Source organism: Triturus cristatus, chromosome 9 (genome assembly GCF_964204655.1).
Source record: "Triturus cristatus chromosome 9, aTriCri1.1, whole genome shotgun sequence".
Taxonomy (NCBI): Eukaryota; Metazoa; Chordata; class Amphibia; order Caudata; family Salamandridae; genus Triturus; species Triturus cristatus.
Window position 1 is genome coordinate 700,460,693 of NC_140592.1, and position 23,629 is coordinate 700,484,321.

Here is a 23,629-nt window from a genome sequence, read left to right on the forward strand (position 1 = left end):
GACATTTGTGCTGCAGCTGAGCGCTCAGTCTACAAGGCACAAGTGTGTCCATATCAATACCAATCACTATAGGATGTATGGTTGGATCATGGGGGCTGAGAAGAATGCTTGGGGGATAACTGAAGTACAAACTGCACAGACAAAGCAGCAAGGGGGAGCCCCCAAAGCCCCGCAAAAATAAACAAAAATGAGGATGCCAAGCTGGAGCAGAGCTCTAACAAAAATAGCCCAAGCAGCTCAGCTGCGTCCCGGGGAAGGAGCCCTGATCCAAGCAGAAACGTGGACAGTAAGCAACCTGAAAAACGTGACCTGGAAACCCTCACAATGTGTGACCCATCAGCCAAAGCAGCACTGAGGGGCTCAGTATAGGAAGCGACCTTCTGAACCCGACCCTCGATAGTATCCAGCTGGAGGGCGAGGAGAGTTCAGAAGGGCAAATAAGCAAAGAAGGGAATGACAGCAGCCAAATACGCCAGCCTCAGGCAATGACTGCTATGGACGTGGAAACAGAATTCTCTTATTTAATGCAAGAAGAGTAGGACGAAATGCTGGCTTCATAAATGACAGCGATAGACCACGAAAATACAATAGAGGAAACTTTACCCCCATCCAGGGCTCAGTTCCCTGGGAAAGCGGCAGAGCAAATTGACAAGTCAAACAACGGATTCTGGCCAATTTCAACATGAAATTGCTAGGTCAGCCCATAAGAAATGAAATCATAGTAGCCCATGAACGCCAATGGGAAATTACTAAAACATGCACAAACGGATCTTGGGAGGAGGGACTCGAGGGCCTAAACTTGCTCCCTAAACTGGAGCACTTAGGTCTACAGGTCCTTAATGGCCACCTCAATAGGGATATTCCCCCAGCTCTCGTTTCATTCTTCCAACGGAAATTCTTTAATAGACTACACACTAGTATCCCACCCCCCCACTATACTCAGTCTCCTCCTTTAAAATAAGATCAAGACCGGAAAGCAATCACCTCCCCCGGGGGTGGGAACTCACCTTTGACCTGGCTAAAAATACACACAGAGTAGAACCTGAAGACTCCACATATATGACTGACAATGAGAGTCAAATGGTCCTCAGCAACAATAGGAACTTAGGCACAAAAAACTGAATTCCAACTAAAAAACACCCGACAACTGAGGAGCTCAGTTACAGAAAACTGGGAGTCTTTCACTGAATCTTTTTCCAAACAGTTTGCCACAAGAGTAAACCCAGTAAGGACCTGATCAATACCTATTCCACTGAATAGTCAAAAATTACACAAGGTCGGCGTCTTGAAACTATTAAAGAGAAAAGCTAATAAGGCCCTTCAAGCAGTTTGTCGGCCCCATTCAACAAAATTCACATTGCTAACCTGAGGGCCACTAAACAGGAATTCAAACGGGTAATATGGGTCATCAAGAGGCAAAATATAGAACATCAAGTACCTCACCTCTAATATAATCTGTAAAATGGTGAATGCACCTAAAAATCCTTCACAGCTCGCAGATGGCATCGGAGGCAATAGATACAAGCGCCACTTACTATGGGTGGGTCTTACTCTCACCAAGAGAGATATTGCAAGATTATGGAATTCGGATAAACCTCTTATACTAAGTGCATGGATGTAGGAGAGTGGCATCGACTGCATAGTTGCCCCCAACTTTTTGCTGATGTTTTGACTGTTTTTATGACTTTAGCCAGGCTGTGGCCCTGCTATCCAGGACCCCAGCCTATCTGCTTCCTCTGTTAAACAATGTGAGTACCCTAGGTACCAACCAATTGGATGCTGGGAATGCCCTACCAGTCCCTTGTAGATGGTACCCTAGGTACCCAGGGCATGGGTCCCCCAGTAGGCCTACCAGGGCTGCAGCACTTATTGTGCCACCCTGGGACAGCCACCCAAACTGACACCACCAGACCACTACTGTAGTCTGGGTAAGGTGGTGCTAGCACCCCTTACAGGGATGTAGGTACCCTATATCCCACACCCTTACAACACATATACTCTCATAGGTCACCCCTATGGCAGGCCCTGGTAATCCTACAGGGCTGGGTGCTGAGGTATGTGTGAGGGGGGACCCCTACGTGAGTAGGGCCTCTCTGCAACCTTCGTAAAATCGTTACTGGGTTGTTTGTAGTGTAGCCATACCATATACTCTTAACCGCATTATAAGTAAAACGCGTCATCGCGATAACTTGAGAATGGCTACACAGAACCATATCGTGTTTGGTGTCAAACATGAAGGAATCATACCCCCAGTCCAGCCATGGGCATGAGGGCACGATTCCCCCTTGCTAGGAGGGTGATATGGGAAAAGCGGTAGAATTTAGACACCAATTTAAAAGTGCACATGTACTACAAAATGGCTACTGTCCGCCACCTACACGACTCTGGCTGGCTGTTGCTGAGGAAAACCCCAGCCTCGCCATCTGGACAATAGGGCTCCTGTGGAAGGGAGGTGCCAGCACCTCTCCAGACAGGATATGTGGATTGGAACAGGGTGGGTGCACCAAATGTCCTTTCAGAGTTGCACGTAGGCAGCTGCAGAGCCCCAATTCTGCATACACCGCCTGGAACCGGTTCAGGGGCATCCTGCCCCTCGCCCAGGCGGGAAACACACAAAAGGAAGTGGGTGTAGCCACCCTTTCCCGCCTCTACTCTGATTGGTAGGCTCTAGTTGGGACCATCCCCTAATCTTGGGGATATATGTGAATAACTTGGCCCCAGAGCCTCAGATTAATCCAGAACTTTACAGAACTGACCTTCGACGAGCTGCTGCCCAGCTGACTGAAGAAATCTCCCTTGGGATAAAGGAGTTATCCCCCTGCTTGGCAGGCACCTGAAAGACTGCAAGATACCCGGTTGGAACTTCGCTGCTCTCACGAACTTCGACGTCTTCCAGCAACCTTGAGGTGGGTCTCCAGAGCATCCCAGAGTCCTGTGAGCGTGCCCAGCAAGTCTGAGCACCGTGGACCACGTGGGTGCCGAGATCCCTGCATACCCCGAGACCCCGGCCACCTCTTGCACAGCACACGACCCCGACCAGTCGGGAAGTTGTGCTTTGGCCCATTTCTGAGCCAACCTTCAAGCAGCATCCGTGCCAAATCTCAGCTCCCTAGCCCGCTCCGGTGGCCCATGGGAGCCCTTTTACGCACTCCATTTTGCTGCCTTCCGCGGTCCCTTGTCTCTCGACTTGTGGGCCCTGGCGGAGGACAATCTTCACATCCAAGAGTTCCCCTGGTTGCTCCAGGCCAGCTCTGTGCTCTCTCCAAAGAAGAGCACCCTCAGACCTCGTGGGTCTGCACCAGCAGCTGCTTTGTTCATCTTGCGTGGGTTGCGGTTGCCAAGGCTTAGTGGATCCAATCGGGACACTAACACCGCAGCGACCCTCATCCGACGTGGGACAGTCGCCCTCCAGAAGCTGGCCTTCCTTGAAGCCTCCCGGAGCCCGTGACTGCAGAGCCAAGCTGCATCTATCTCACCTGAAGCACCCGGCATCGAAGGGCTCCTTGCTGTGAGCCCCCTGGTCACTGTGCCGTGACCCAGACTCTGTCCCCTCTGCTTTCAGGTTCTTCTCTACATTTTCCACATCTTAGATCTTCACGACTTCATCGACGCTTTCAGCTAGCAGCAGTTTGGACTACTTTTCCCTTGAAAATCAGCCCGCGACCCGACACCAGAATCGACCTATGCACCCGGCTTCCCTGGGGCAGGTAACAGTGGTACTTCGGTACTCCCGTGGTGGTGGGCTCTCCAAAGCCTTAAGTCTCAAGCCTTAACTTTGTACTACTGCTAGAAGTGTCTTTAAACTTTAAATATTCAACCGCGACATTCTCCATAGGCTAACATTGCGATCCCGATAGCAGCTCTTTGCACTGCACGCGTCTCCCGTGGGTCCCCTTCCTCTTAACTGTGGGTGGATTCTGAAGGGGCAAGCGATCCTGAATGCCCTAGGCATTGCCTGTAGAATTGTCGTGGTTCTTATACCACTATTTTAGTATATGGTTTGGTCCCCCCCTGGGGCCCATTGATTTCTGTGCTATTTATTGTGTTTATAAATGCTTGTTTGAAGTGTAACTTTGCCACTAGCTACATAAAGTGACTGTGGGATTCTGTCTAGAATAAATACATATATTTTATATATATACCTGTGTGGGCTACTCTTTCATTTGGTTATTCAAGAGGTTATTATGGTAAAACAATAAGCTTAACACTCCTTCAAGACTTAGCCTGAAGGCTGCTCTCCACAGCTACCACTAGGATAGCTTTCTTTAAAGGTTGTCTTAAACCTATCATCAATAAGAGTCGAATTGGACTGGTGCAAGGTGTCCCTATAACTAGGAAAAGCATATGCCAGGCCAACTTCTCACATTGGTGTGCAGCGGTTGGATTCAAGCTTGCCATTGTTTTACCAGATAACAAATTGAATTTCTAAAGTGAAAGCCACTTGGTACCAAAGGTACATATAAATTCAAGCTAGAATACAATAAGTTCTACTGAACTTAGAGTTGTGTGTAGAGGGTTTAGCACACCTTGACTACAACTCAAGAGAGGGTTCAGTAGGCCACACTTAGTGTAGGTAGATACACCACTATCACTACACTAGACATGTCTTCAGGTGCAGGTGCCACTAAGGCTATGGAAGGACCCCAAAGGGTCCCAGTTGATAAGTATGATCATCTCTCCTTTGCTGAGCTCAGGGAGATGTGCACCCTCAGAAAACTGAAGACAAACAAGGGTGCTAACACCCAACGCCTCAGGGAAATCCTGCTCATAGCAGACTTTATGGAGATCATAGGGTCTAGTGGGGTTGACAGGCTGGGTGGGCATCCATCGGAAGAGGACCCTCCAGTAGGGGACTCTGATGAGGACCAGGAAGAGGATGAAAGTCCTGACCTGGAAGAAACAAACCACTCACAGCATGGAGGTGATGGCCCAAGGGGCACTCCCTCCATCCCTAAAGGGAGAGTGGTGGGTCCCAGAAGGAACAGATCCCCCTCAGGAGGATCCAACCATTCTGGGAGATCCAAAGGGTCCTCTGCCTCTTCTCAGAGAAGAGAATCCTCCCATGAGAGGAAATGCAGACTGATCAAATTTGAACAGGCTAAGTTTCAGCTTAAAAGAGAACAGTTAGCATTGGACAGGGAAGCCCTAGAGCTTCAGAAAGCTTCAATGAAGTGGGGTCTAGAGACCCCTGGTGGCAGTAAAGAAACCCCTAGAGTTAGAGAGAAAGTCCCTGACAATAGGAACCTCCACAAGATTGTGCCCCCCTATGGGGATGACATCCACAAATGGATATCTGCTCTTGAGAGGGCCTGTAGAGTACAGAGGGTCCCAGTAGAGCAGTGGGCAGCAATCCTGTGGCTCTCCTTTTCAGATAAAGGTAGAGACAAGCTCCTCTCTGTAAGAGAAGAGGATGCAGATGATTACTATATCTTGAAAGCTGCTTTAATAGATGGGTTTGGCTTAACCACTGATCAATACAGACTTAAGTTCAGAGACACCCAGAAAGCACAAAATCAAGATTGGGTAGACTTTGAGGATTGTGCAACCAAGGCACTGGAAGGTTGGTTAACTGGCAGTAAAGTAAATGATTATACAGGATTATACAATCTCATAATGAGGGAGCAGATCCTTAATAATTGTCAGAATCAGCTCTTACATCAGCACCTGGTTGACTCTGATCTGACCTCTCCCCAAGAATTGGGAAAGAAGGCAGACAAATGGGTCAGAACCAGGATTAAGCAGAAGGTCCAGCCCTTGGGAGGTGCAACTAAAAAGGAAGATGCCAAGAACTCTGACAAGGGTGGGGAAAAGACCAGCAGTCTTCAACAGGCCCCCAAAAAGCAGCATCTGAGAATACCCAGAACAACAAACCCAAACAACCAAGGAAGCCATGGTGTAAAAACTAAACAGAAAACCCATTGGACTTCAGATTGTAATAAGGCCAAAGACTCCAAAAGCACCACACCTGCCCCTAAGGCTCCTGTTCCCCCTAGTACAGTTATAGGTGTTGGTGCACAGAACAAGGGCATAGTAGGGTTGACCCTGGGATCTAGAGAGGACTCTGGCCTAGTCAGAACTCCTACTCAGGCTGTTCTAGTTTGTGATGGGGACTTGTCCCTGTTTGTGAGCCCCAGTGGTCTGGGCAAATACAGACAACAGCCAACCATAAATGGAAGGGAGTCACTAGCTTACAGGGATACAGGGGCTAGTGTCACTATGGTGACTAAGGACCTTGTAGACCCTAGCCAGATCATACTTGGAGAGATATACCAAGTGACCAACGCTAGCAACGTTAGTACAGACCATGCTCTAGCTGTTGTGAACTTCTCCTGGGGAGGGGTAACTGACCTCAAGAAAGTTGTGGTGAGTGAAGACCTACCTGTTGAATGTTTACTAGGGAATGATTTGGAGACCTCAGCATGGGCTGAGGTGGAGCTAAGTACCCATGCAGCAATGTTGGGTATACCAGCAGAAGTATTTGCCCTGACAAGGTCAAAAGCCAAGCTGACAGGAACTGAACAGGCCTTGGATCCTGGAAAAATGGACCAAGGACCTTCCAAGAGGAGGAGTAGCAGGGGTAAGGCAGAGCCTTCCCCCCAGGATCAGTCTGTAGAGACTCTTTTAGCAGAAGAGAATCTATCACCTGAAGAAGGAACTGCCCCAGAGGAACTGGAACCTGATCAGGTTGAGTTCTTGGGGGCAGGGGGACCTTCTAGGGCAGACTTGAGCCTGGAGCAGCAGAGCTGCCCCACTCTTGAACCCCTCAGACAGCAAGCTGCTGCTGAGGCTGCAGGGAATGCCAGTGGGACCCATAAGATTTATTGGGATGAAGGGCTCCTTTACTCTGAGGGTCGAGACCCCAAGCCTGGTGCAGCCAGGAGGTTGGCCATACCTCACAAGTTTAGGGGCTTCCTGCTCACACTGGCCCATGATATTCCCTTAGCAGGACACCTGGGCCAAAATAAGACTTGGGACAGAATTGTCCCTCACTTTCATTGGCCCCACATGAGTGAAGACTGTAAGAGCTTTTGCAGCTCTTGCACTACCTGCCAGGCAAGTGGCAAGGCAGGTAAATCCACAAAGGCCCCCCTGATACCATTGCCTGTGGTGGGGGTGCCCTTTGAGCGGGTGGGGATTGACATTGTTGGTCCCCTGGACCCACCAACAGCATCTGGGCACAGGTTCATTCTAGTGGTAGTGGATCATGCCACTAGATACCCAGAAGCTATTCCCCTTAGGACCATCACAGCTCCTGTGGTGGCAAGGGCCCTCCTTGGAGTCTTCTCCAGGGTGGGGTTTCCTAAGGAGGTATTGTCGGACAGAGGTACAAACTTTATGAGTAGTTATCTGAAGGCAATGTGGAAGGAGTGTGGGGTTAACTATAAGTTCACCACCCCTTACCACCCACAATGCAATGGTCTTGTTGAGAGGTTCAACAAGACCTTAAAGGGTATGATCAAAGGACTCCCAGAAAAGCTTAGGCGAAAATGGGATGTTCTTCTGCCCTGCCTTCTCTTTGCATACAGAGAGGTGCCACAAAAGGGGGTTGGTTATAGCCCCTTTGAACTTTTGTTTGGCCATCCTGTTAGAGGCCCACTTTGTCTAGTGAAGGAGGGATGGGAGCAACCTCTCAAACCCCCTAAACAGGATATAGTGGACTATGTACTTGGTCTCCGCTCCCGGATGGCTGAGTATATGAAGAAGGCAACTAAAAACCTGGAGGCAAGTCAGGAATTACAGAAAACCTGGCATGACCAAAAGGCTGTCCTGGTGGTGTACCAGCCAGGACAGAAGGTATGGGTGTTGGAGCCAGTGGCCCCAGCAGCTCTCCAAGATAAGTGGAGTGGACCCCATACCATTTTGGAGAAAAAGGGAGAGGTTACCTACCTGGTAGACCTTGGCACTCCCAGAAGTCCTCACAGGGTACTTCATGTGAATAGGTTGAAAGCATATGTGGACAGGGCTGACATGGGCTTGCTCATGGCAACAGATGAGGGACAGGAGGAGGAGAGTGACCCTCTCCCAGACCTGCTGTCTCAGAACCCTGACGATGGGTCAGTTGATGGAGTAGCCTTGGCAGGCAGCCTCACTGACCAGCAGCAAGCAGACTGTAGACAGGTTCTACAAGCTTACAGACATATGTTTTCTCTGACTCCTAGTCAGACCACCTGGTGCACTCACGAAGTGGACACTGGGGACAGTCTGCCTGTCAAGAACAAAATCTACAGGCAACCTGATCATGTCAGGGACTGCATAAGGACTGAAGTCCAAACGATGTTGGAGTTGGGAGTGATTGAGCCCTCAGATAGCCCTTGGGCTAGCCCAGTAGTCCTAGTACCAAAACCTCACACCCAGGGTGGTAAGAGAGAGATGAGGTTCTGTGTAGACTACAGGGGACTCAATGCAGTCACTAAGGCTGATGCTCATCCAATTCCCAGAGCAGATGAGCTCATAGATAGGTTGGCCTCAGCCAAATATCTGAGCACATTTGATCTGACAGCTGGCTACTGGCAGATAAGGTTAGCTGAGTCTGCAAAAGCCAAAACAGCATTTTCTACCCCTAGTGGGCATTATCAATTTATTGTGATGCCCTTTGGTTTGAAAAATGCACCTGCCACTTTTCAAAGGTTGGTGAACCAAGTCCTCTCAGGCCTGGAAGACTTTAGTACAGCATATCTAGATGATATTGCTGTCTTTAGCTCCACCTGGGAAGATCACCTGATCCACCTAAGGAAAGTTTTAGAAGCCCTGCAGAAGGCTGGGCTCACTATCAAGGCTACTAAGTGCCAGATAGGGCAGAGTCATGTTGTATACCTGGGACACCTTGTAGGTGGAGGCCAGGTTCAACCATTACAGAGCAAAATCCAGACCATCATGGACTGGGTTGCTCCAACCACCCAGACTCAGGTTCGAGCTTTCTTGGGCCTGACTGGTTATTATAGGAGATTTGTAAAGGGATATGGATCCATAGTGACCCCCTTGAATGATCTCACCTCCAAGAGGATGCCCAAAAAGGTTCAGTGGACTATCAGCTGTCAGAAACCTTTTGATGACCTTAAACAGGCAATGTGCTCTGCGCTCCAGTGCTCCAAAGCCCCAACTACTCCAAAGAATTCATAGTTCAACCTGATGCTTCAGAGGTGGGGGTAGGTGCTGTGTTATCACAACTGAATGAGGAGGGCTAGGATCAACCAGTAGCTTTTATTAGCAGAAGGTTGACCCCCAGAGAGAAATGTTGGTCAGCCATAGAGAGGGAGGCCTTTGCTGTGGTCTGGGCCCTGAAGAAGCTGAGGCCATACTTGTTTGGCACTCACTTCATTGTTCAGACAGACCATAAGCCCCTCCTATGGCTAAAACAGATGAAGGGTGAAAACCCCAAACTACTCAGGTGGTCCATTTCCCTACAGGGGATGGACTATACAGTGGAACATAGACCAGGGAGCAACCATGCCAATGTAAATGTAAATGTAGTTGAGCTGCAGATGGCCTCTCCAGATATTTCCACTTAGAACATGAAGACTCAACTGGTCAAGGTTAGTTTAATGTCCCTGCGTTTGGGGGGGGGTTATGTAGGAGAGTGGCATCGACTGCATAGTTGCCCCCAACTTTTTGCTGATGTTTTGACTGTTTTTATGACTTTAGCCAGGCTGTGGCCCTGCTATCAAGGACCCCAGCCTATCTGCTTCCTCTGTTAAACAATGTGAGTACCCTAGGTACCAACCAATTGGATGCTGGGCATGCCCTACCAGTCCCTTGTAGATGGTACCCTAGGTACCCAGGGCATGGGTCCCCCTGTAGGCCTACCAGGGCTGCAGCACTTATTGTGCCACCCTGGGACAGCCACCCAAACTGACACCACCAGACCACTACTGTAGTCTGGGTAAGGTGGTGCTAGCACCCCTTACAGGGATGTAGGTACCCTATATCCCACACCCTTACAACACATATACTCTCATAGGTCACCCCTATGGCAGGCCCTGGTAATCCTACAGGGCTGGGTGCTGAGGTATGTGTGAGGGGGGACCCCTACGTGAGTAGGGCCTCTCTGCAACCTTCGTAAAATCGTTACTGGGTTGTGTGTAGTGTAGCCATACCATATACTCTTAACCGCATTATAAGTTATCGCGTCATCGCTGTAACTTGGGAATGGCTACACAGAACCATATCGTGTTTGGTGTCAAACATGAAGGAATCATACCCCCAGTCCAGCCATGGGCATGAGGGCACGATTCCCCCTTGCTAGGAGGGTGATATGGGAAAAGCGGTAGAATTTAGACACCAATTTAAAAGTGCACATGTACCACAAAATGGCTACTGTCCGCCACCTACACGACTCTGGCTGGCTGTTGCTGGGGAAAACCCCAGCCTCGCCATCTGGACAATAGGGCTCCTGTGGCAAGGAGGTACCAGCACCTCCCCAGACAGGATATGTGGATTGGAACAGGGTGGGTGCACCAAATGTCCTTTCAGAGTTGCACATAGGCAGCTGCAGAGCCCCAATTCTGCATACACCGCCTGGAACCAGTTCAGGGGCATCCTGCCCCTCGCCCAGGCGGGAAACACACAAAGGGGAGTGGGTGTAGCCACCCTTTCCCGCCTCTACTCTGATTGGTAGGCTCTAGTTGGGACCATCCCCTAATCTTGGGGATATATGTGAATAACTTGGCCCCAGAGCCTCAGAATAATCCAGAACTTTACAGAACTGACCTTCGACGAGCTGCTGCCCAGCTGACTGAAGAAATCTCCCTTGGGATAAAGGAGTTATCCCCCTGCTTGGCAGGCACCTGAAAGACTGCAAGATACCCGGTTGGAACTTCGCTGCTCTCACGAACTTCGACGTCTTCCAGCAACCTTGAGGTGGGTCTCCAGAGCATTCCAGAGTCCTGTGAGCGTGCCCAGCAAGTCTGAGCACCGTGGACCACGTGGGTGCCGAGATCCCTGCATACCCCGAGACCCCGGCCACCTCTTGCACAGCACACGACCCCGACCAGTGGGGAAGTTGTGCTTTGGCCCATTTCTGAGCCAACCTTCAAGCAGCATCCGTGCCAAATCTCAGCTCCCTAGCCCGCTCCGGTGGCCCGTGGGAGCCCTTTTACGCACTCCATTTTGCTGCCTTCCGCGGTCCCTTGTCTCTCGACTTGTGGGCCCTGGCGGAGGACAATCTTCACATCCAAGAGTTCCCCTGGTTGCTCCAGGCCAGCTCTGTGCTCTCTCCAAAGAAGAGCACCCTCAGACCTCGTGGGTCTGCACCAGCAGCTGCTTTGTTCATCTTGCGCGGGTTGCGGTTGCCAAGGCTTAGTGGATCCAATCGGGACACTAACACCGCAGCGACCCTCATCCGACGTGGGACAGTCGCCCTCCAGAAGCTGGCCTTCCTTGAAGCCTCCCGGAGCCCGTGACTGCTGAGCCAAGCTGCATCTATCTCACCTGAAGCACCCGGCATCGAAGGGCTCCTTGCTGTGAGCCCCCTGGTCACTGTGCCGTGACCCAGACTCTGTCCCCTCTGCTTTCAGGTTCTTCTCTACATTTTCTACATCTTAGATCATCACGACTTCATCGACGCTTTCAGCTAGCAGCAGTTTGGACTACTTTTCCCTTGAAAATCAGCCCGCGACCCGACACCAGAATCGACCTATGCACCCGGCTTCCCTGGGGCAGGTAACAGTGATACTTCGGTACTCCCGTGGTGGTGGGCTCTCCAAAGCCTTAAGTCTCAAGCCTTAACTTTGTACTACTGCTAGAAGTGTCTTTAAACTTTAAATATTCAACCGCGACATTCTCCATAGGCTAACATTGCGATCCCGATAGCAGCTCTTTGCACTGCACGCGTCTCCCGTGGGTCCCCTTCCTCTTAACTGTGGGTGGATTCTGAAGGGGCAAGCGATCCTGAATGCCCTAGGCATTGCCTGTAGAATTGTCGTGGTTCTTATACCACTATTTTAGTATATGGTTTGGTCCCCCCCTGGGGCCCATTGATTTCTGTGCTATTTATTGTGTTTATAAATGCTTGTTTGAAGTGTAACTTTGCCACTAGCCACATAAAGTGACTGTGGGATTCTGTCTAGAATAAATACATATATTTTATATATATACCTGTGTGGGCTACTCTTTCATTTGGTTATTCAAGAGGTTATTATGGTAAAACAATAAGCTTAACACTCCTTCAAGACTTAGCCTGAAGGCTGCTCTCCACAGCTACCACTAGGATAGCTTTCTTTAAAGGTTGTCTTAAACCTATCATCAATAAGAGTCGAATTGGACTGGTGCAAGGTGTCCCTATAACTAGGAACAGCATATGCCAGGCCAACTTCTCACATTGGACTTTTGAATGGGTCTACAATTATCAGTATTTCGGGCTCGGGGATGCCTACAGAAACACAAAAAAATGTGGAGGAGATGGGCGGAATCCTGCGGACTAGCGCTAGAAGATCACACATCGATTTCGGATATTATTGACTCTGTGCTCCAAACTTACAATCCTAAAATGTAACATGTCTATGGTTGTTCTTCATGGACTTCAACGCTAGCTGGGGACTGATTTATCAGAATACAAGGAATCAGGCATTGGGTTATGATTGTTTAGTTAACATGTGACACAATAAATGTATGTAACCCTTTGGGGCATTTTGTCATAAAAATACAATAATATTTGTTATGGAGAAAAAAAAAATCCTTCACAGCTTCGTCTGGAATACAGCATTTTACAAGAAACTTGGGCCGCTCACTTACTCGCCCATTTCAACTTACATATCGGCACAAGCGTACAAGGCGTAGGAGTCGGCCTGCCAAAGGGAAATGGACTAGCAGTCATGTCACCATCGGTCCCACACAGTATGCAAATATTAAAGGGGAGAATGACTAGAGCTCCAGGACCAAACGGCATCCCCCAGGCTATTCACAAGACTAACCCGACAAAATGGGCTGAAGCAATGGCCCCACTTTTTAACCACGCCCTAATGGAAGCAATGACCCTAGCCTCATGGAAAGGCACCATTATCTTGCCTATTTTTAAAGGAGGTAACAAACTTGAGCCAGTGAATACAGACCGATAGCCCTAATTGACAATGAGGCAAAATACTACACCGGGTTCCAACTGGAGCACCTCCTTCAATGGGCTACCTCAAATTCAACAATCCAGTTTAATCAAACAGATTTCACAATAAAAACTGGAACCTCGACAAACATGAAGGCTTTGTCACTCACCCGCGACTCCTCGAAAAGTGCAAAACCGCCTCTCTATCTCTGCTACATTGACTACCAAGCTGCCTTTGACTTTGTAAACTGGAACAGGATCTCAAGGAAACTAATAAATTGACTCATCCCTTGCCCTTTTAAGAGCACTTGAAAATCTATACTCTTAACACTTGGGTCAGAATCAAGCTGGGGAGCAGAGCCAACTAATCAAAGGCCATTCCAACAATTAGCAGACACAAACAGGGGTGTGTACTGGCCCCCACATTATTTAACCTATTCCTGGCAGATCTTCCCCCCCAGCCTTGTCTGCTATAAATTCATAAGCTCCAAAATTTGGGTCAATACAACTATCAAATCTTCTCTACACCGATGATCTGGTGCTGCTTAGGCGATCAGGGTTGGCATGCAGCGTCTTCTGTGTGCCACCTAAGTATAAAAAGGCAAAAATCATGATTCTCTCCAGAAGCAGACCCAAAGCAAAGGCCAGTTGGCTTCTTGGTCGATGGTAACAAGGTCGATGAAACAAGAGAATATAAATATTTTGGCCTCTTATATGACAGCATTGGCTCATTAAAACCACACAAGGAAGAAATCAAAAGAAAAGGGATAGCACCGGCAGCAGGGCTAACAGTCATGTTCAGGAATTTAAATGGTCATTCGTTCACCCTCATTTTACAAATCACCAGGGCAAAAGTGGTCTCCACTCTGGCCTAAGGAAGAAATCAAAAGAAAAGGGATAGCGATGGCAGCAGGGCTAACGGTCATGTTCAGGAATTTAAATAGTCAATCGTTCACCCCCATTTTAGAAATCACCAGGGCAAAGTGGTCTCCATTCTGGCCTATGGAAGCAAGGCTAACGGAGCACAGACTCTAAAACTCTGGACACTACGACTGCAAAAATGTACAGGCAAATGTTCCTGTTACGCTTCACCAGCCCAGATCAGGCTGGAGTTTGGGCTAACAAAACAGTCTTTTGCCAGGCAAGCAGTGTTTGCCATCACTTGCTACAGGCTTAAACCTGAAAAGGAGAATACCATAAACTATCATGTGTCGGAAGAAATTACTAAAAGATCACGCTCCCCAGCAAGAGATTATCTCGGGGGAAACAATTGACCTGTTCGGGGTACCAGAACTATGGCTAGCAGCGTTAATAAAGCGTCTAAAATATTATCATCCCTAGATGACAGGGCAACCCTAGAAAAATACTCTCATGCCTGGACAATATTAAACAGCTATAATTACCTGCAAACACAGCAATACCTGGCAGAGGTTCTAAACTGTAGGATAAAAGGCAAATACCTGAAATATCTGTTAGGGATCCTACCCTTGAACTCGCATGACATGCCATGGCAGAAAGTAGAAGGGAAAGCGACTTGTCGACTAAGCGGCCTCTTGAATGAGGACTTGGTACATACTTTCTGCCTCTGTAAATCTACCTTAAGCCTACCTAGACAATGATTGCGCCCTCTCTGGTATCAGTTAGGGGTTCGAACCTGCCAGCAAGCACTATTGGCCTCCCTCAACTCAGCAGACCAGAAATTAATCTCCTGGACAGTAAAATATCTCCAGGGAGTTGAGGGCACCGTGTAGAAGATCTTAGACACTTAGCAGCTTGCTATGAAATAAACCAATCCATTGTCCTTTCTGCATTCTTGCTCCGTGCACACTGTAATGATTTTAACAGCCATTAACGCTTTAAACATTTGTATTTTTGTATACTGCAATGATTTTAAATTAATTTATTGCTTTTTTTGACATTTAAATTGTGTACACTGTACTGACTATAGACTTTTGCACTTGTACTTTGCACATTGTACTGATTTTAATACTCTAGCAATAAAGGATGACTTGGCTTGGGGGAAGGAACGAGGGGCTCAAGTATGGTGGAATCCGGTGTACATTAACCAATTGCTGTATTGGTGCAGTATTCCCTTGTTTGGGGCTGTTAAAAATAATAAAAAAACAAAAACATCTTCTTTGAGAACAGGCATAACCCTTTGGGAATTTAAACTATAGGTTATTCAAAGTTTAAAGCTACATTTAGTCTTGCTCATCCTCAGCAATCCCATAACTTTCTGCTGTTTTGCGGCACAATGTTTAGATCATTCTGCTGCTGTCACACCTTAGTAAGTCTGTATTTTAACTCCATGAAATCACTAACATAAGGAGGATGGACTGAAATGAATAGGAGGAGCAAGAGAGGCCCTATTGTCCTACACTGAGGTATGGAGCTACCACAATGCCAAGTGAAAGGCATATTACTAAATCAGCCCATGACATATTTGACACCATCAGCCAGTTTGGGCTTTTTGAAACCAAAAGCATATTGCAATCTGGGACTTTTCTTTTGTTATTATTCAACGTAAGTACAGGCTCTACATTGCAAAATGCAAATTAGACTAGCTAACATGACAATATGCCATCAAGCAGCTGAAAAAGGGTGGTTTTTCAATGGCAAGGGGGTGAAGCAGTACAGTACTCATGCCTTTTATGTCTGACCTACCTGGGTTATCTTTGTCCACGTCTGAGTCGAGCTCCTGGCACGCCACGCAATACAGCTTTCGATGCTTATCCTGGAGCAAGATAGTCTGTCAAGAGAGAGGGCAAGGAGTAAAGCCGCGCAAGGACACTGAAGCACAAAGTGTAGTGGCCCACAGACTGTAAACAACTCTGCTACCACCACTAACCTTTCCCCCCTCATTTATAATTCTTCCTTTGTACCCACAACCCTTTAAATTGATCAGCACCTTGATATTCACACAAATTATCAGACTCTTCCATTTAGCAAGTAGAAACATCAAGCATGTGGTCTTTGAGGGACATACCATAAATCGACTAGAAAACGTCTGTAGATAGATAATGCTGTGAACAGAAAAACTAACAAGCAGTAAGAAATCAATCAGTGGTGGGACACTGAAATCAGTACATATGATTATAAATGAATGTTAAACAGGATAATACATCAAAACTGTAGGAAGGGCACTATCACAGAAAATTAAAGACTTACACAAAGTAAAGTAGAAGGGTTCAATCCGGTCTTTAAATCTCCTTTCCTTCCCCTTTACAGAGAGTGGCAGGTACAATTCTGGTTAGACTGAACTGTCCTTTTCTCTCAGCGACAATGTAAATATGTCAATCTAACATATATGTTCACTAATGTGTAAGTACAAGAGTGTTACTTCTAAATTACATTTGACTCCAATAATCCAGTAATAATTAATGCACGTTGACACATTACAAGGAATGGTCATTCAGGATCTGGGTTTTACAAACTCCAAGATCCTCTGAGGCGGAGTTTTTTTCCCGAAGCTATAAAACTATGCTATATGGGCTTCAGATTATTGACTGACAGGAAAAAAACTGGGTGGACGGAGGCTCTCTTTCAGACAAAAAATATTGACAATGTTCCAACAAACAAAATGTATATTAATTCAAAATGCACCCTGGACCCCACATTAACTATTTTAAATGGGTCTATCTTCTGTACATAAATCTATGGTCTATAGATAAATGGTGGGTATTGTGATAGGAATGTCCACGGCATGGATCAAAGAGCATGCACCCTACCTTAAGCTCCCCAAAGCACGTTTCCCAACCTTTTTGAGTTTTTTTTGCTTCGGGCACATGAGAATGAGGCAAGTATGCTGAAGGCCTGCGACAGGTGACAAGCTCAGAGGTCTGGATGGGAACATCAAGTCCACCAATCTTTCAGTTGAGAGAAACTACTGCTGTCTCACTGGACAAGGAAATACAGACAGTGGGGGCAGAAGAAAATCATGGTGTTTGCTCTGAAAATGTGTGGCTAAATCGACATGGTAGGTAAGGCCAGCCAAGCAACCTACCCAACAGCTTCCACACTTTGGGATGCACGATCCCAAAGGGAGACCGCCTAAGACTGAAGCCAGACAAATATGTGCAGCTTCACTCTGGCTGCAGGGTTGTAAACTCTAGCAGCAGCACTGATGCCAAAATGATCAAAGACCAAGGTATATGTATCTTCTTTGATCCTACCTGCATGATTTGTGTTGCAACTTGGGGATCCTGGAGAACACGAACTGGGGGGCACCTCTAGTCCCCCCATCAAACTCCAGTAACAATATTGCCAAGCACCAAGCATCTTTGGGCTCTACTATCATTTTTCAGATTACTACTTTTGTATTATTCAGGACCCAATACTAGACATCTACAACAAAACAAATTGCTAATGGATTGTTAAAGGTAAGTAACATTTTCATTCTCTGTGCCAGCATACTCTCTCAGGACTATTTTGATCAACTGGGCACAGTCTCCAACTGAGACTGGGGATGGGACTGCACTCCCTACCCATGTAGGGAACAATGGGTGTGAGAAAGTTGTAACTAATCATGTGCCTTGTCCCAATATTGTTCAATCTTTTTAGAAAGAGATAATACATTTAGTCGCTGGTCTTTTTCACTTGTTTAATGGTATCTGGTCTGTACCATGTTAATTCATCATAATAAAAAACTTTATTCGATTTTAGAGAAAAAAGATAAAATCATAAAAGAACCCTGAATGCACTTTCTCATAGGCTACCCGCCCTCCCAGAACTGTGTAACTCTCTGGCAGACAACTTCATGCAAAAGCATATGCCTAGGAAAAATACCTGGAGCTGAAAAGTAGGAACTATGCTTTTCCGTAGCCAATCTGTTGTCACACAAACAAAATAAGAAGACTGAGATAACCGTTCTTAACTTCTAAACCCATAAACATCTCACATACACTACAAGAACCAGTGGCGCGGGAAGATCACCATCAACTCACATACAGCTCACACATTCAAGGATATTCTCCTTGGAAGCTTTTCAGGCACCCAAGTCTGAGCCATTATCAACAATTATTTGGTGACATGAACATTCCCAAGTGTACTTAAAACATCCTACATATAACCTTTTCGAACGAAACATGGTCTTTACCTTATATAGCCTTTTAACTCTGCCAATAACAATAGTTCAAGTCTAGGCAAAATTACAGAAATGTCTGCCATTTATCAATTTTGACTTCTGAGGAGGCATTCACTGTCTTATCAGGGCAATAAAGAATAGACATACAGACTATCACTGAATGCATCCATGAAAGAAAGCACACATCTGTCATATTGTTCAGCTGATGTAGCGCACATGCACGCAGAGTCTGCGGTTGGGTATTGCAATGGAGAAATACAATGCAGAGAAGCTCTTGTTTGCCATGATAGCTTTGGTATCTTGAACACATTTAAAGCACCGTGTGCTCTCTTCTCGCACAGAAGCACAGTTTGTCTATTCGTTCCAACAATTGCTCATCCATGAAAGAGGAATACTTTTGTGCTTCTCGAGTAATTAAATATAACTACGGATTTTCCTTTCATGTTGGTGTCCTGTTCTGCCAAGACTCTCTACTAACCACAGGAGAAAGAAGCTGCAGTTACCAACACTTCTAGTATCAAGTAGAGCTGCTGAGGCAGTGTGTTATTGTCTCCATGTCACTAGGGTTCAATGCAATATCAATTTTGTTGTACAGGAGGTAGGTGAGCTTGCAGCTGTTGCGCATGGAATCAGGTACCTACTTCGCAGATCTTCTGGGGCCCATCAGTAGTACACATTGCAGCTTATTTATGGTAGCCCTTATTCGCTATCTTGATGTAAGATGATAAGACTGGCAGATAAGGACATATCCGAGAGCTTTAGTAGCTAAACTGGAATGTTCCACTGAAATACATGCTTTTGATTTATCCGAGCATAGGGGCTGTGTAAAGTGCTCCTGCTTACAGCACATCTATTTTTCCTAAAACACATAGAAGCTATGCAGATGCCATATTCGCTGAGCCGTGATCACATTTTAGGGAAGGAGTATGGCACTCTAGAAAAATGAGACAAAGCAAACTATTGGCTTTCACATTACTCAGAATTGATGGCACCTCCCTTTTGAAATTTCCGCTGCTACCAGCTCACCTTACAAAACGACACCTTTAGATGGAGGTGGAGGCTATGAGGTGAGCTCAAGTATTGGGACTTGGGACTCTAATAGTACTATAAAAGACATTTGCTGAGCACCACACAGATTTTTTTTTAGGCCGCAATGCAGCTAGATTTAAAAAAAAAACACTCAGATGGACAAAGTATAAAAAAATCAATCACAAAATATGCAGACTTTTATGACTAACTTGCTAAAGGCATTCTGCAGCACACATACAAGAAGGAACATGCCTTAAAGTATAGTTTCTGTGCAGAAGGGACTCCTTTCTGTGCACGAAAGCTATGTTCACTACAACGCAGGCACCCTTGCACTATGGTGTCTGAGCTGGCACATGGCAGCCACAAGTGCATCAGCGCAGGGAGAGAGCAGAACTACACCATTCCTAATTAGATATGGCACAGTTCTGCTCTCTATTGTTCACACAACTCAGCACTACAACTTTACTTGCTGCACTGCGCAGTGTGAACTCTTTGTAAATATGCCCCCAAATTCTTTACAGGTTTTATGCAGAAGAAAATCATCTACTTCAATACTTTATTTATACAACACACTTTTGACCCCAAGATGGAGCCTGAGAGAACTTTTAAGAAAATATGCTCCAGGATCCAATAAGTATTTTAACTTCAGGAAAATAAGTACTGTTATATACTTGGTGACAGATTTTAAAAGCTCATGTATATTTCATGAGCGATTTTGAAAAAATGCAGGCTAGTTACAAAAGTGCCAACGTTGCAAATCACTAACTCTTGGAGGGTCTGAAGGAGAGGCTCGTTTTGGGTTCAAGCCTACCAGACAGCAAGACTTCTTGAGAGCATTCTGAAAGCTTCCCTGGAAATTTAATCCGCACCACTAATTATCAATGGCTTTGTAGTTTGTAACTCATAATTGCTTGCTTTCTATTTGCTGGCTTTATGTGTTTTAGGCTGTACAACATGTCTTTATCCTCATGCCGCCCCCGTGGAGCATAGCCTGTTTACCATGAAACCTTGTATTCTTTCGCGAGTGCTCGCTTACTGTAAACAGGCCGTTAATTTTGGTCACGGTGCATTAAAAGACAGAGGTCAAATGTCAGGTTCTGTCTTCTGAGGGAGCTTGGTGTTTACTTTGCTTTGCTGACTTCAAAGGGAGAGGATTTATGTGATAATCTTGCTAGATACTGAGAGTGGGAAAGGAATGTTTTTTTCTAGCACACAACAAAATTTAAATGTCTGTAAAAGAACTGTGCAAACATTTCAGAATATATCAGAATAGTTTTTTTATTGCATACCCATAGAGATACAGTTACAATATATAGAACAATATACATATAATAAAGAGCAGGATAGTAAACATCAATAAGTACAAAAATACCACTTTATGAATAGTATTTTTTTTTTAAAGTGAGTTTCATAAATACCATGAATACATAGTGGTTAAAAGAGAAAAAGGATAAGACATTAGGCAGTGTTTCATAGTTATTTACATTGGGCTGATGCCTGCACACATTAGGGTAGCTCCCAGAGACCTCCGCATCTTAATCTATCCTGGCATCCCACACCCTTTCTCCACTGTGCAATAAGTGACCCAATTTTCCGCCCAAGTTTCCTGGCCTCCCTACCCCTACACGCGTAAAGTGCAGTTTCTTGATTGTATACCCCCAGGAGGCATGCTAACCATAACTGAAAGGTAGGGGGATCTGCATACTTCCATCTCCCTGCAATTATTATCCTAAATACAGCTGTTATATTGTCTGTACAGATTACCATTGTTTTACCTTCATTCAGCGAGTACCCCGATACTTGCCCAAACTCTTTGACGATAAGGACAGCTTCCCTAATTGCATCTGTCGGATTCGTGGTTAAATTAGCAATGTCGTCAGCATATGCTAAGACCTTCATCTCAAACCCTTTGCATACAATCGGCTCAATCTACTGGTTCCTTGAAATTTTCTCTATCAAAGGGTTTATATACAAGGCAAATAAGATAGGGGAGCAGGGGCACCCCTGCCTAGTTCCCCTTGATATTAGTATATTTCCCGATTCCTTTCCCATCAATAGTAGCTGGGCTCTTAGGTCAGAGTACATTGCTCTAATGGCCCTGATGATTCACAGGCCAAAGCCTTTTAACTCAAGTAGCCCCCACAGAAACCTCCAGGTTACCTGGTCAAATGCCTTTTTGGCATCAAGGAGGATCATGGCCATCTGCCCTCCTGTTTCAGCCTGGATATCGAAAAGTGTTATGGCCTGCCTAATGTGGTCAGTTGTACCTTTCCCGGGAATAAAACCATGCTGCCAGGGCGAAACCAGATGACCTATGACCCTCCCTAACCGAGCAGCCAACACTTTGGAGAACATCTTGGTATCCAAGTTAATCAAGGATATTGGCATATATGAAGCAGGGTTATATAGTGATTTACCTTTTTTAGGAAATATAATACTCTCTGTCTCCTTCCAGGACTCTGGTGTACACCCACTATGTAGCACTTCCAAAAACAGATCCAATAGTATGGGGGTTATCAATGTTTGCCTTATATAATTCTAGGGGAATCTTATTGGGGCCAGCCACCTTTCCTGATGGTAATTCATTTAGTGCCGTTAGAGCCTCCTCAAGTGTGAAATACCTTTCTAGCTCATCCTTAGCCTGATCATCAAGGATGGACCCGAGTTCTGCTTCTGTTATTTTAAGTAAGGATTCCTGCGCTGTCCCTGTGTCTTCCTTATATAGAAGCGGATAGTAGTCCTGAAATACCCGTAGGATATCAGTGGTTTCTGTATATATTTGTCCATCCTTCTTGATTGAAGATAATACATTCTTAGCATTTTTTTGCCGAGCACATAATGCTAACATCTTGCCCACTAATTCTCCATTCTCATATGCATCATTTTGTTGTGCCTGGTATTCTTCAGCCGATTTCTGAGTGAGACAACTATTTATTTCAGCTTTAAGAGAAATAACCCGGCGCTGATTTCGTGCTACCTCCTGTCCCTGAGTTATCAAAGATACATGCTCTTCTTCTGCATTAGCCAACTCGCTTAGTAGTCGCTCGTTCTCTACCCTACATTGTTCCTTGCACAGGCGACAAAGCTGATTGTTTCGCCCCTTAAGCCGGCATTAAAAGTATCCCAAACTAAACCCCGGCTGGCACTATATCTATTAATATCAAAATATTCCTGGGCCCAATTTCTGAAATGTTTAATATAGGAACTGTTTGAAAGAAGTTTCCTGTCAAACATCCATTTGTTGCGGGCTTTGCTGATCATGCCACCCACAATTTCCAGGATCAGAGGATTGTGATACGATATCACCTTTGGAATTCTTTTTATCCCAACTTTATTAACCAAATCCATCGAAGTTAGGAAGTAGTCAAGTCTAGCATGCTTCTTATGTGGGCAAGAGTAGTACGTATAGCCGGGAATGTTAGGTTTTTTAATACTCCAAATGTCGGCCAGACCGTGACTACTCATGAGGGAGGTCAATGCCCTATAGACTCTAGGCTTTCTCCCTTGGTACCGCTGGCCACTGCAAGTCTCAGCTGATATATTAAAGTCACCGCAGATAACCAGCGGGCAGGGCTAAATTGCCAGCTATACCTCAAGGTCCTCAAAAATCGTTGGGTCGTCTTGGTTTGACCCGTATATCGCACAGATAGTACAGCAGACCTCCAGCTCCACGACTGCCCACCGTCCTAACGTATCTGTCAGCTTGCGTTTGGCTGACCCCATGGCAACATTTGCAAGAATCGAAACTCCCCGGATATTGGAGCTATGTGAGGTCCAGACCAGCATACTGTACCCGCCTATGCCCATCAGGTGCCTTTTCCCCCAGGAGATATGTGTCTCTTGCAACACATGACATCAAAAGCATTCATTCTAACAAACTCACCAGTCTTTGCGTTTTGTTTCTATCATTCAGTCCACCCACATTAACTGAGCATATGTTTAATCTACCCATTTAAACCCGGTTTGAGCCCGCCTAGTGTGCCTTCGTATGATTTGACACATACATAAAGTGGCACTTTTACATTAGCCTTTATTTCATCTATGGGTATATATATGTTTTACAATTTTGCAACCCCAACCTCCCCCCCCGCCCTCTTATGCCTTTAGGCCTGCAAGTATTCTTTCCCCTTAATTTCTGAGGACAAAAAGCGTGTTTTCCCTCCCTAAATTACTTTTAGCTGCGCTGGACTGATCAGGAAGGCTTGTGCATTCTTATCCTGAAAGGGACAGCTCCTTTCAACTGTAGTGTGACAAAAGTCTGGGCGTACAAAGAACGAGACTCCCCCAACAGTTCTCTTTGCTTCGGGCCTGGCTTTTTCAAAAATTGCTGACCGCAGCAAAAAGTTCCCAAAGTACACGAGGATGGCCCAAGGCTTTGCGTCTTCTTTCAATGGATACCTCAGCTTAAAAGGAACTCGATAAACCCGCTGCACCTCATGCGCCCAATTCCAGACAGTCAGTTCTGGAAAGGCAGCCTTTAATAA

General features: G+C 46.1%; 1 protein-coding gene across 1 annotated transcript in view; it reads right to left on the reverse strand.

Annotated features, from left to right (window-relative positions):
- Positions 1-23,629, reverse strand: part of ZNRD2 (zinc ribbon domain containing 2) — a 71,659-nt gene that overhangs the window by 14,300 nt on the left and 33,730 nt on the right. Inside the window, exon 3 of the mRNA XM_085625835.1 lies at positions 15,698-15,782. Within this exon, the coding sequence (XP_085481961.1) occupies positions 15,698-15,782 (85 nt within the window). The remainder of the gene's footprint in view (positions 1-15,697; positions 15,783-23,629) is intronic.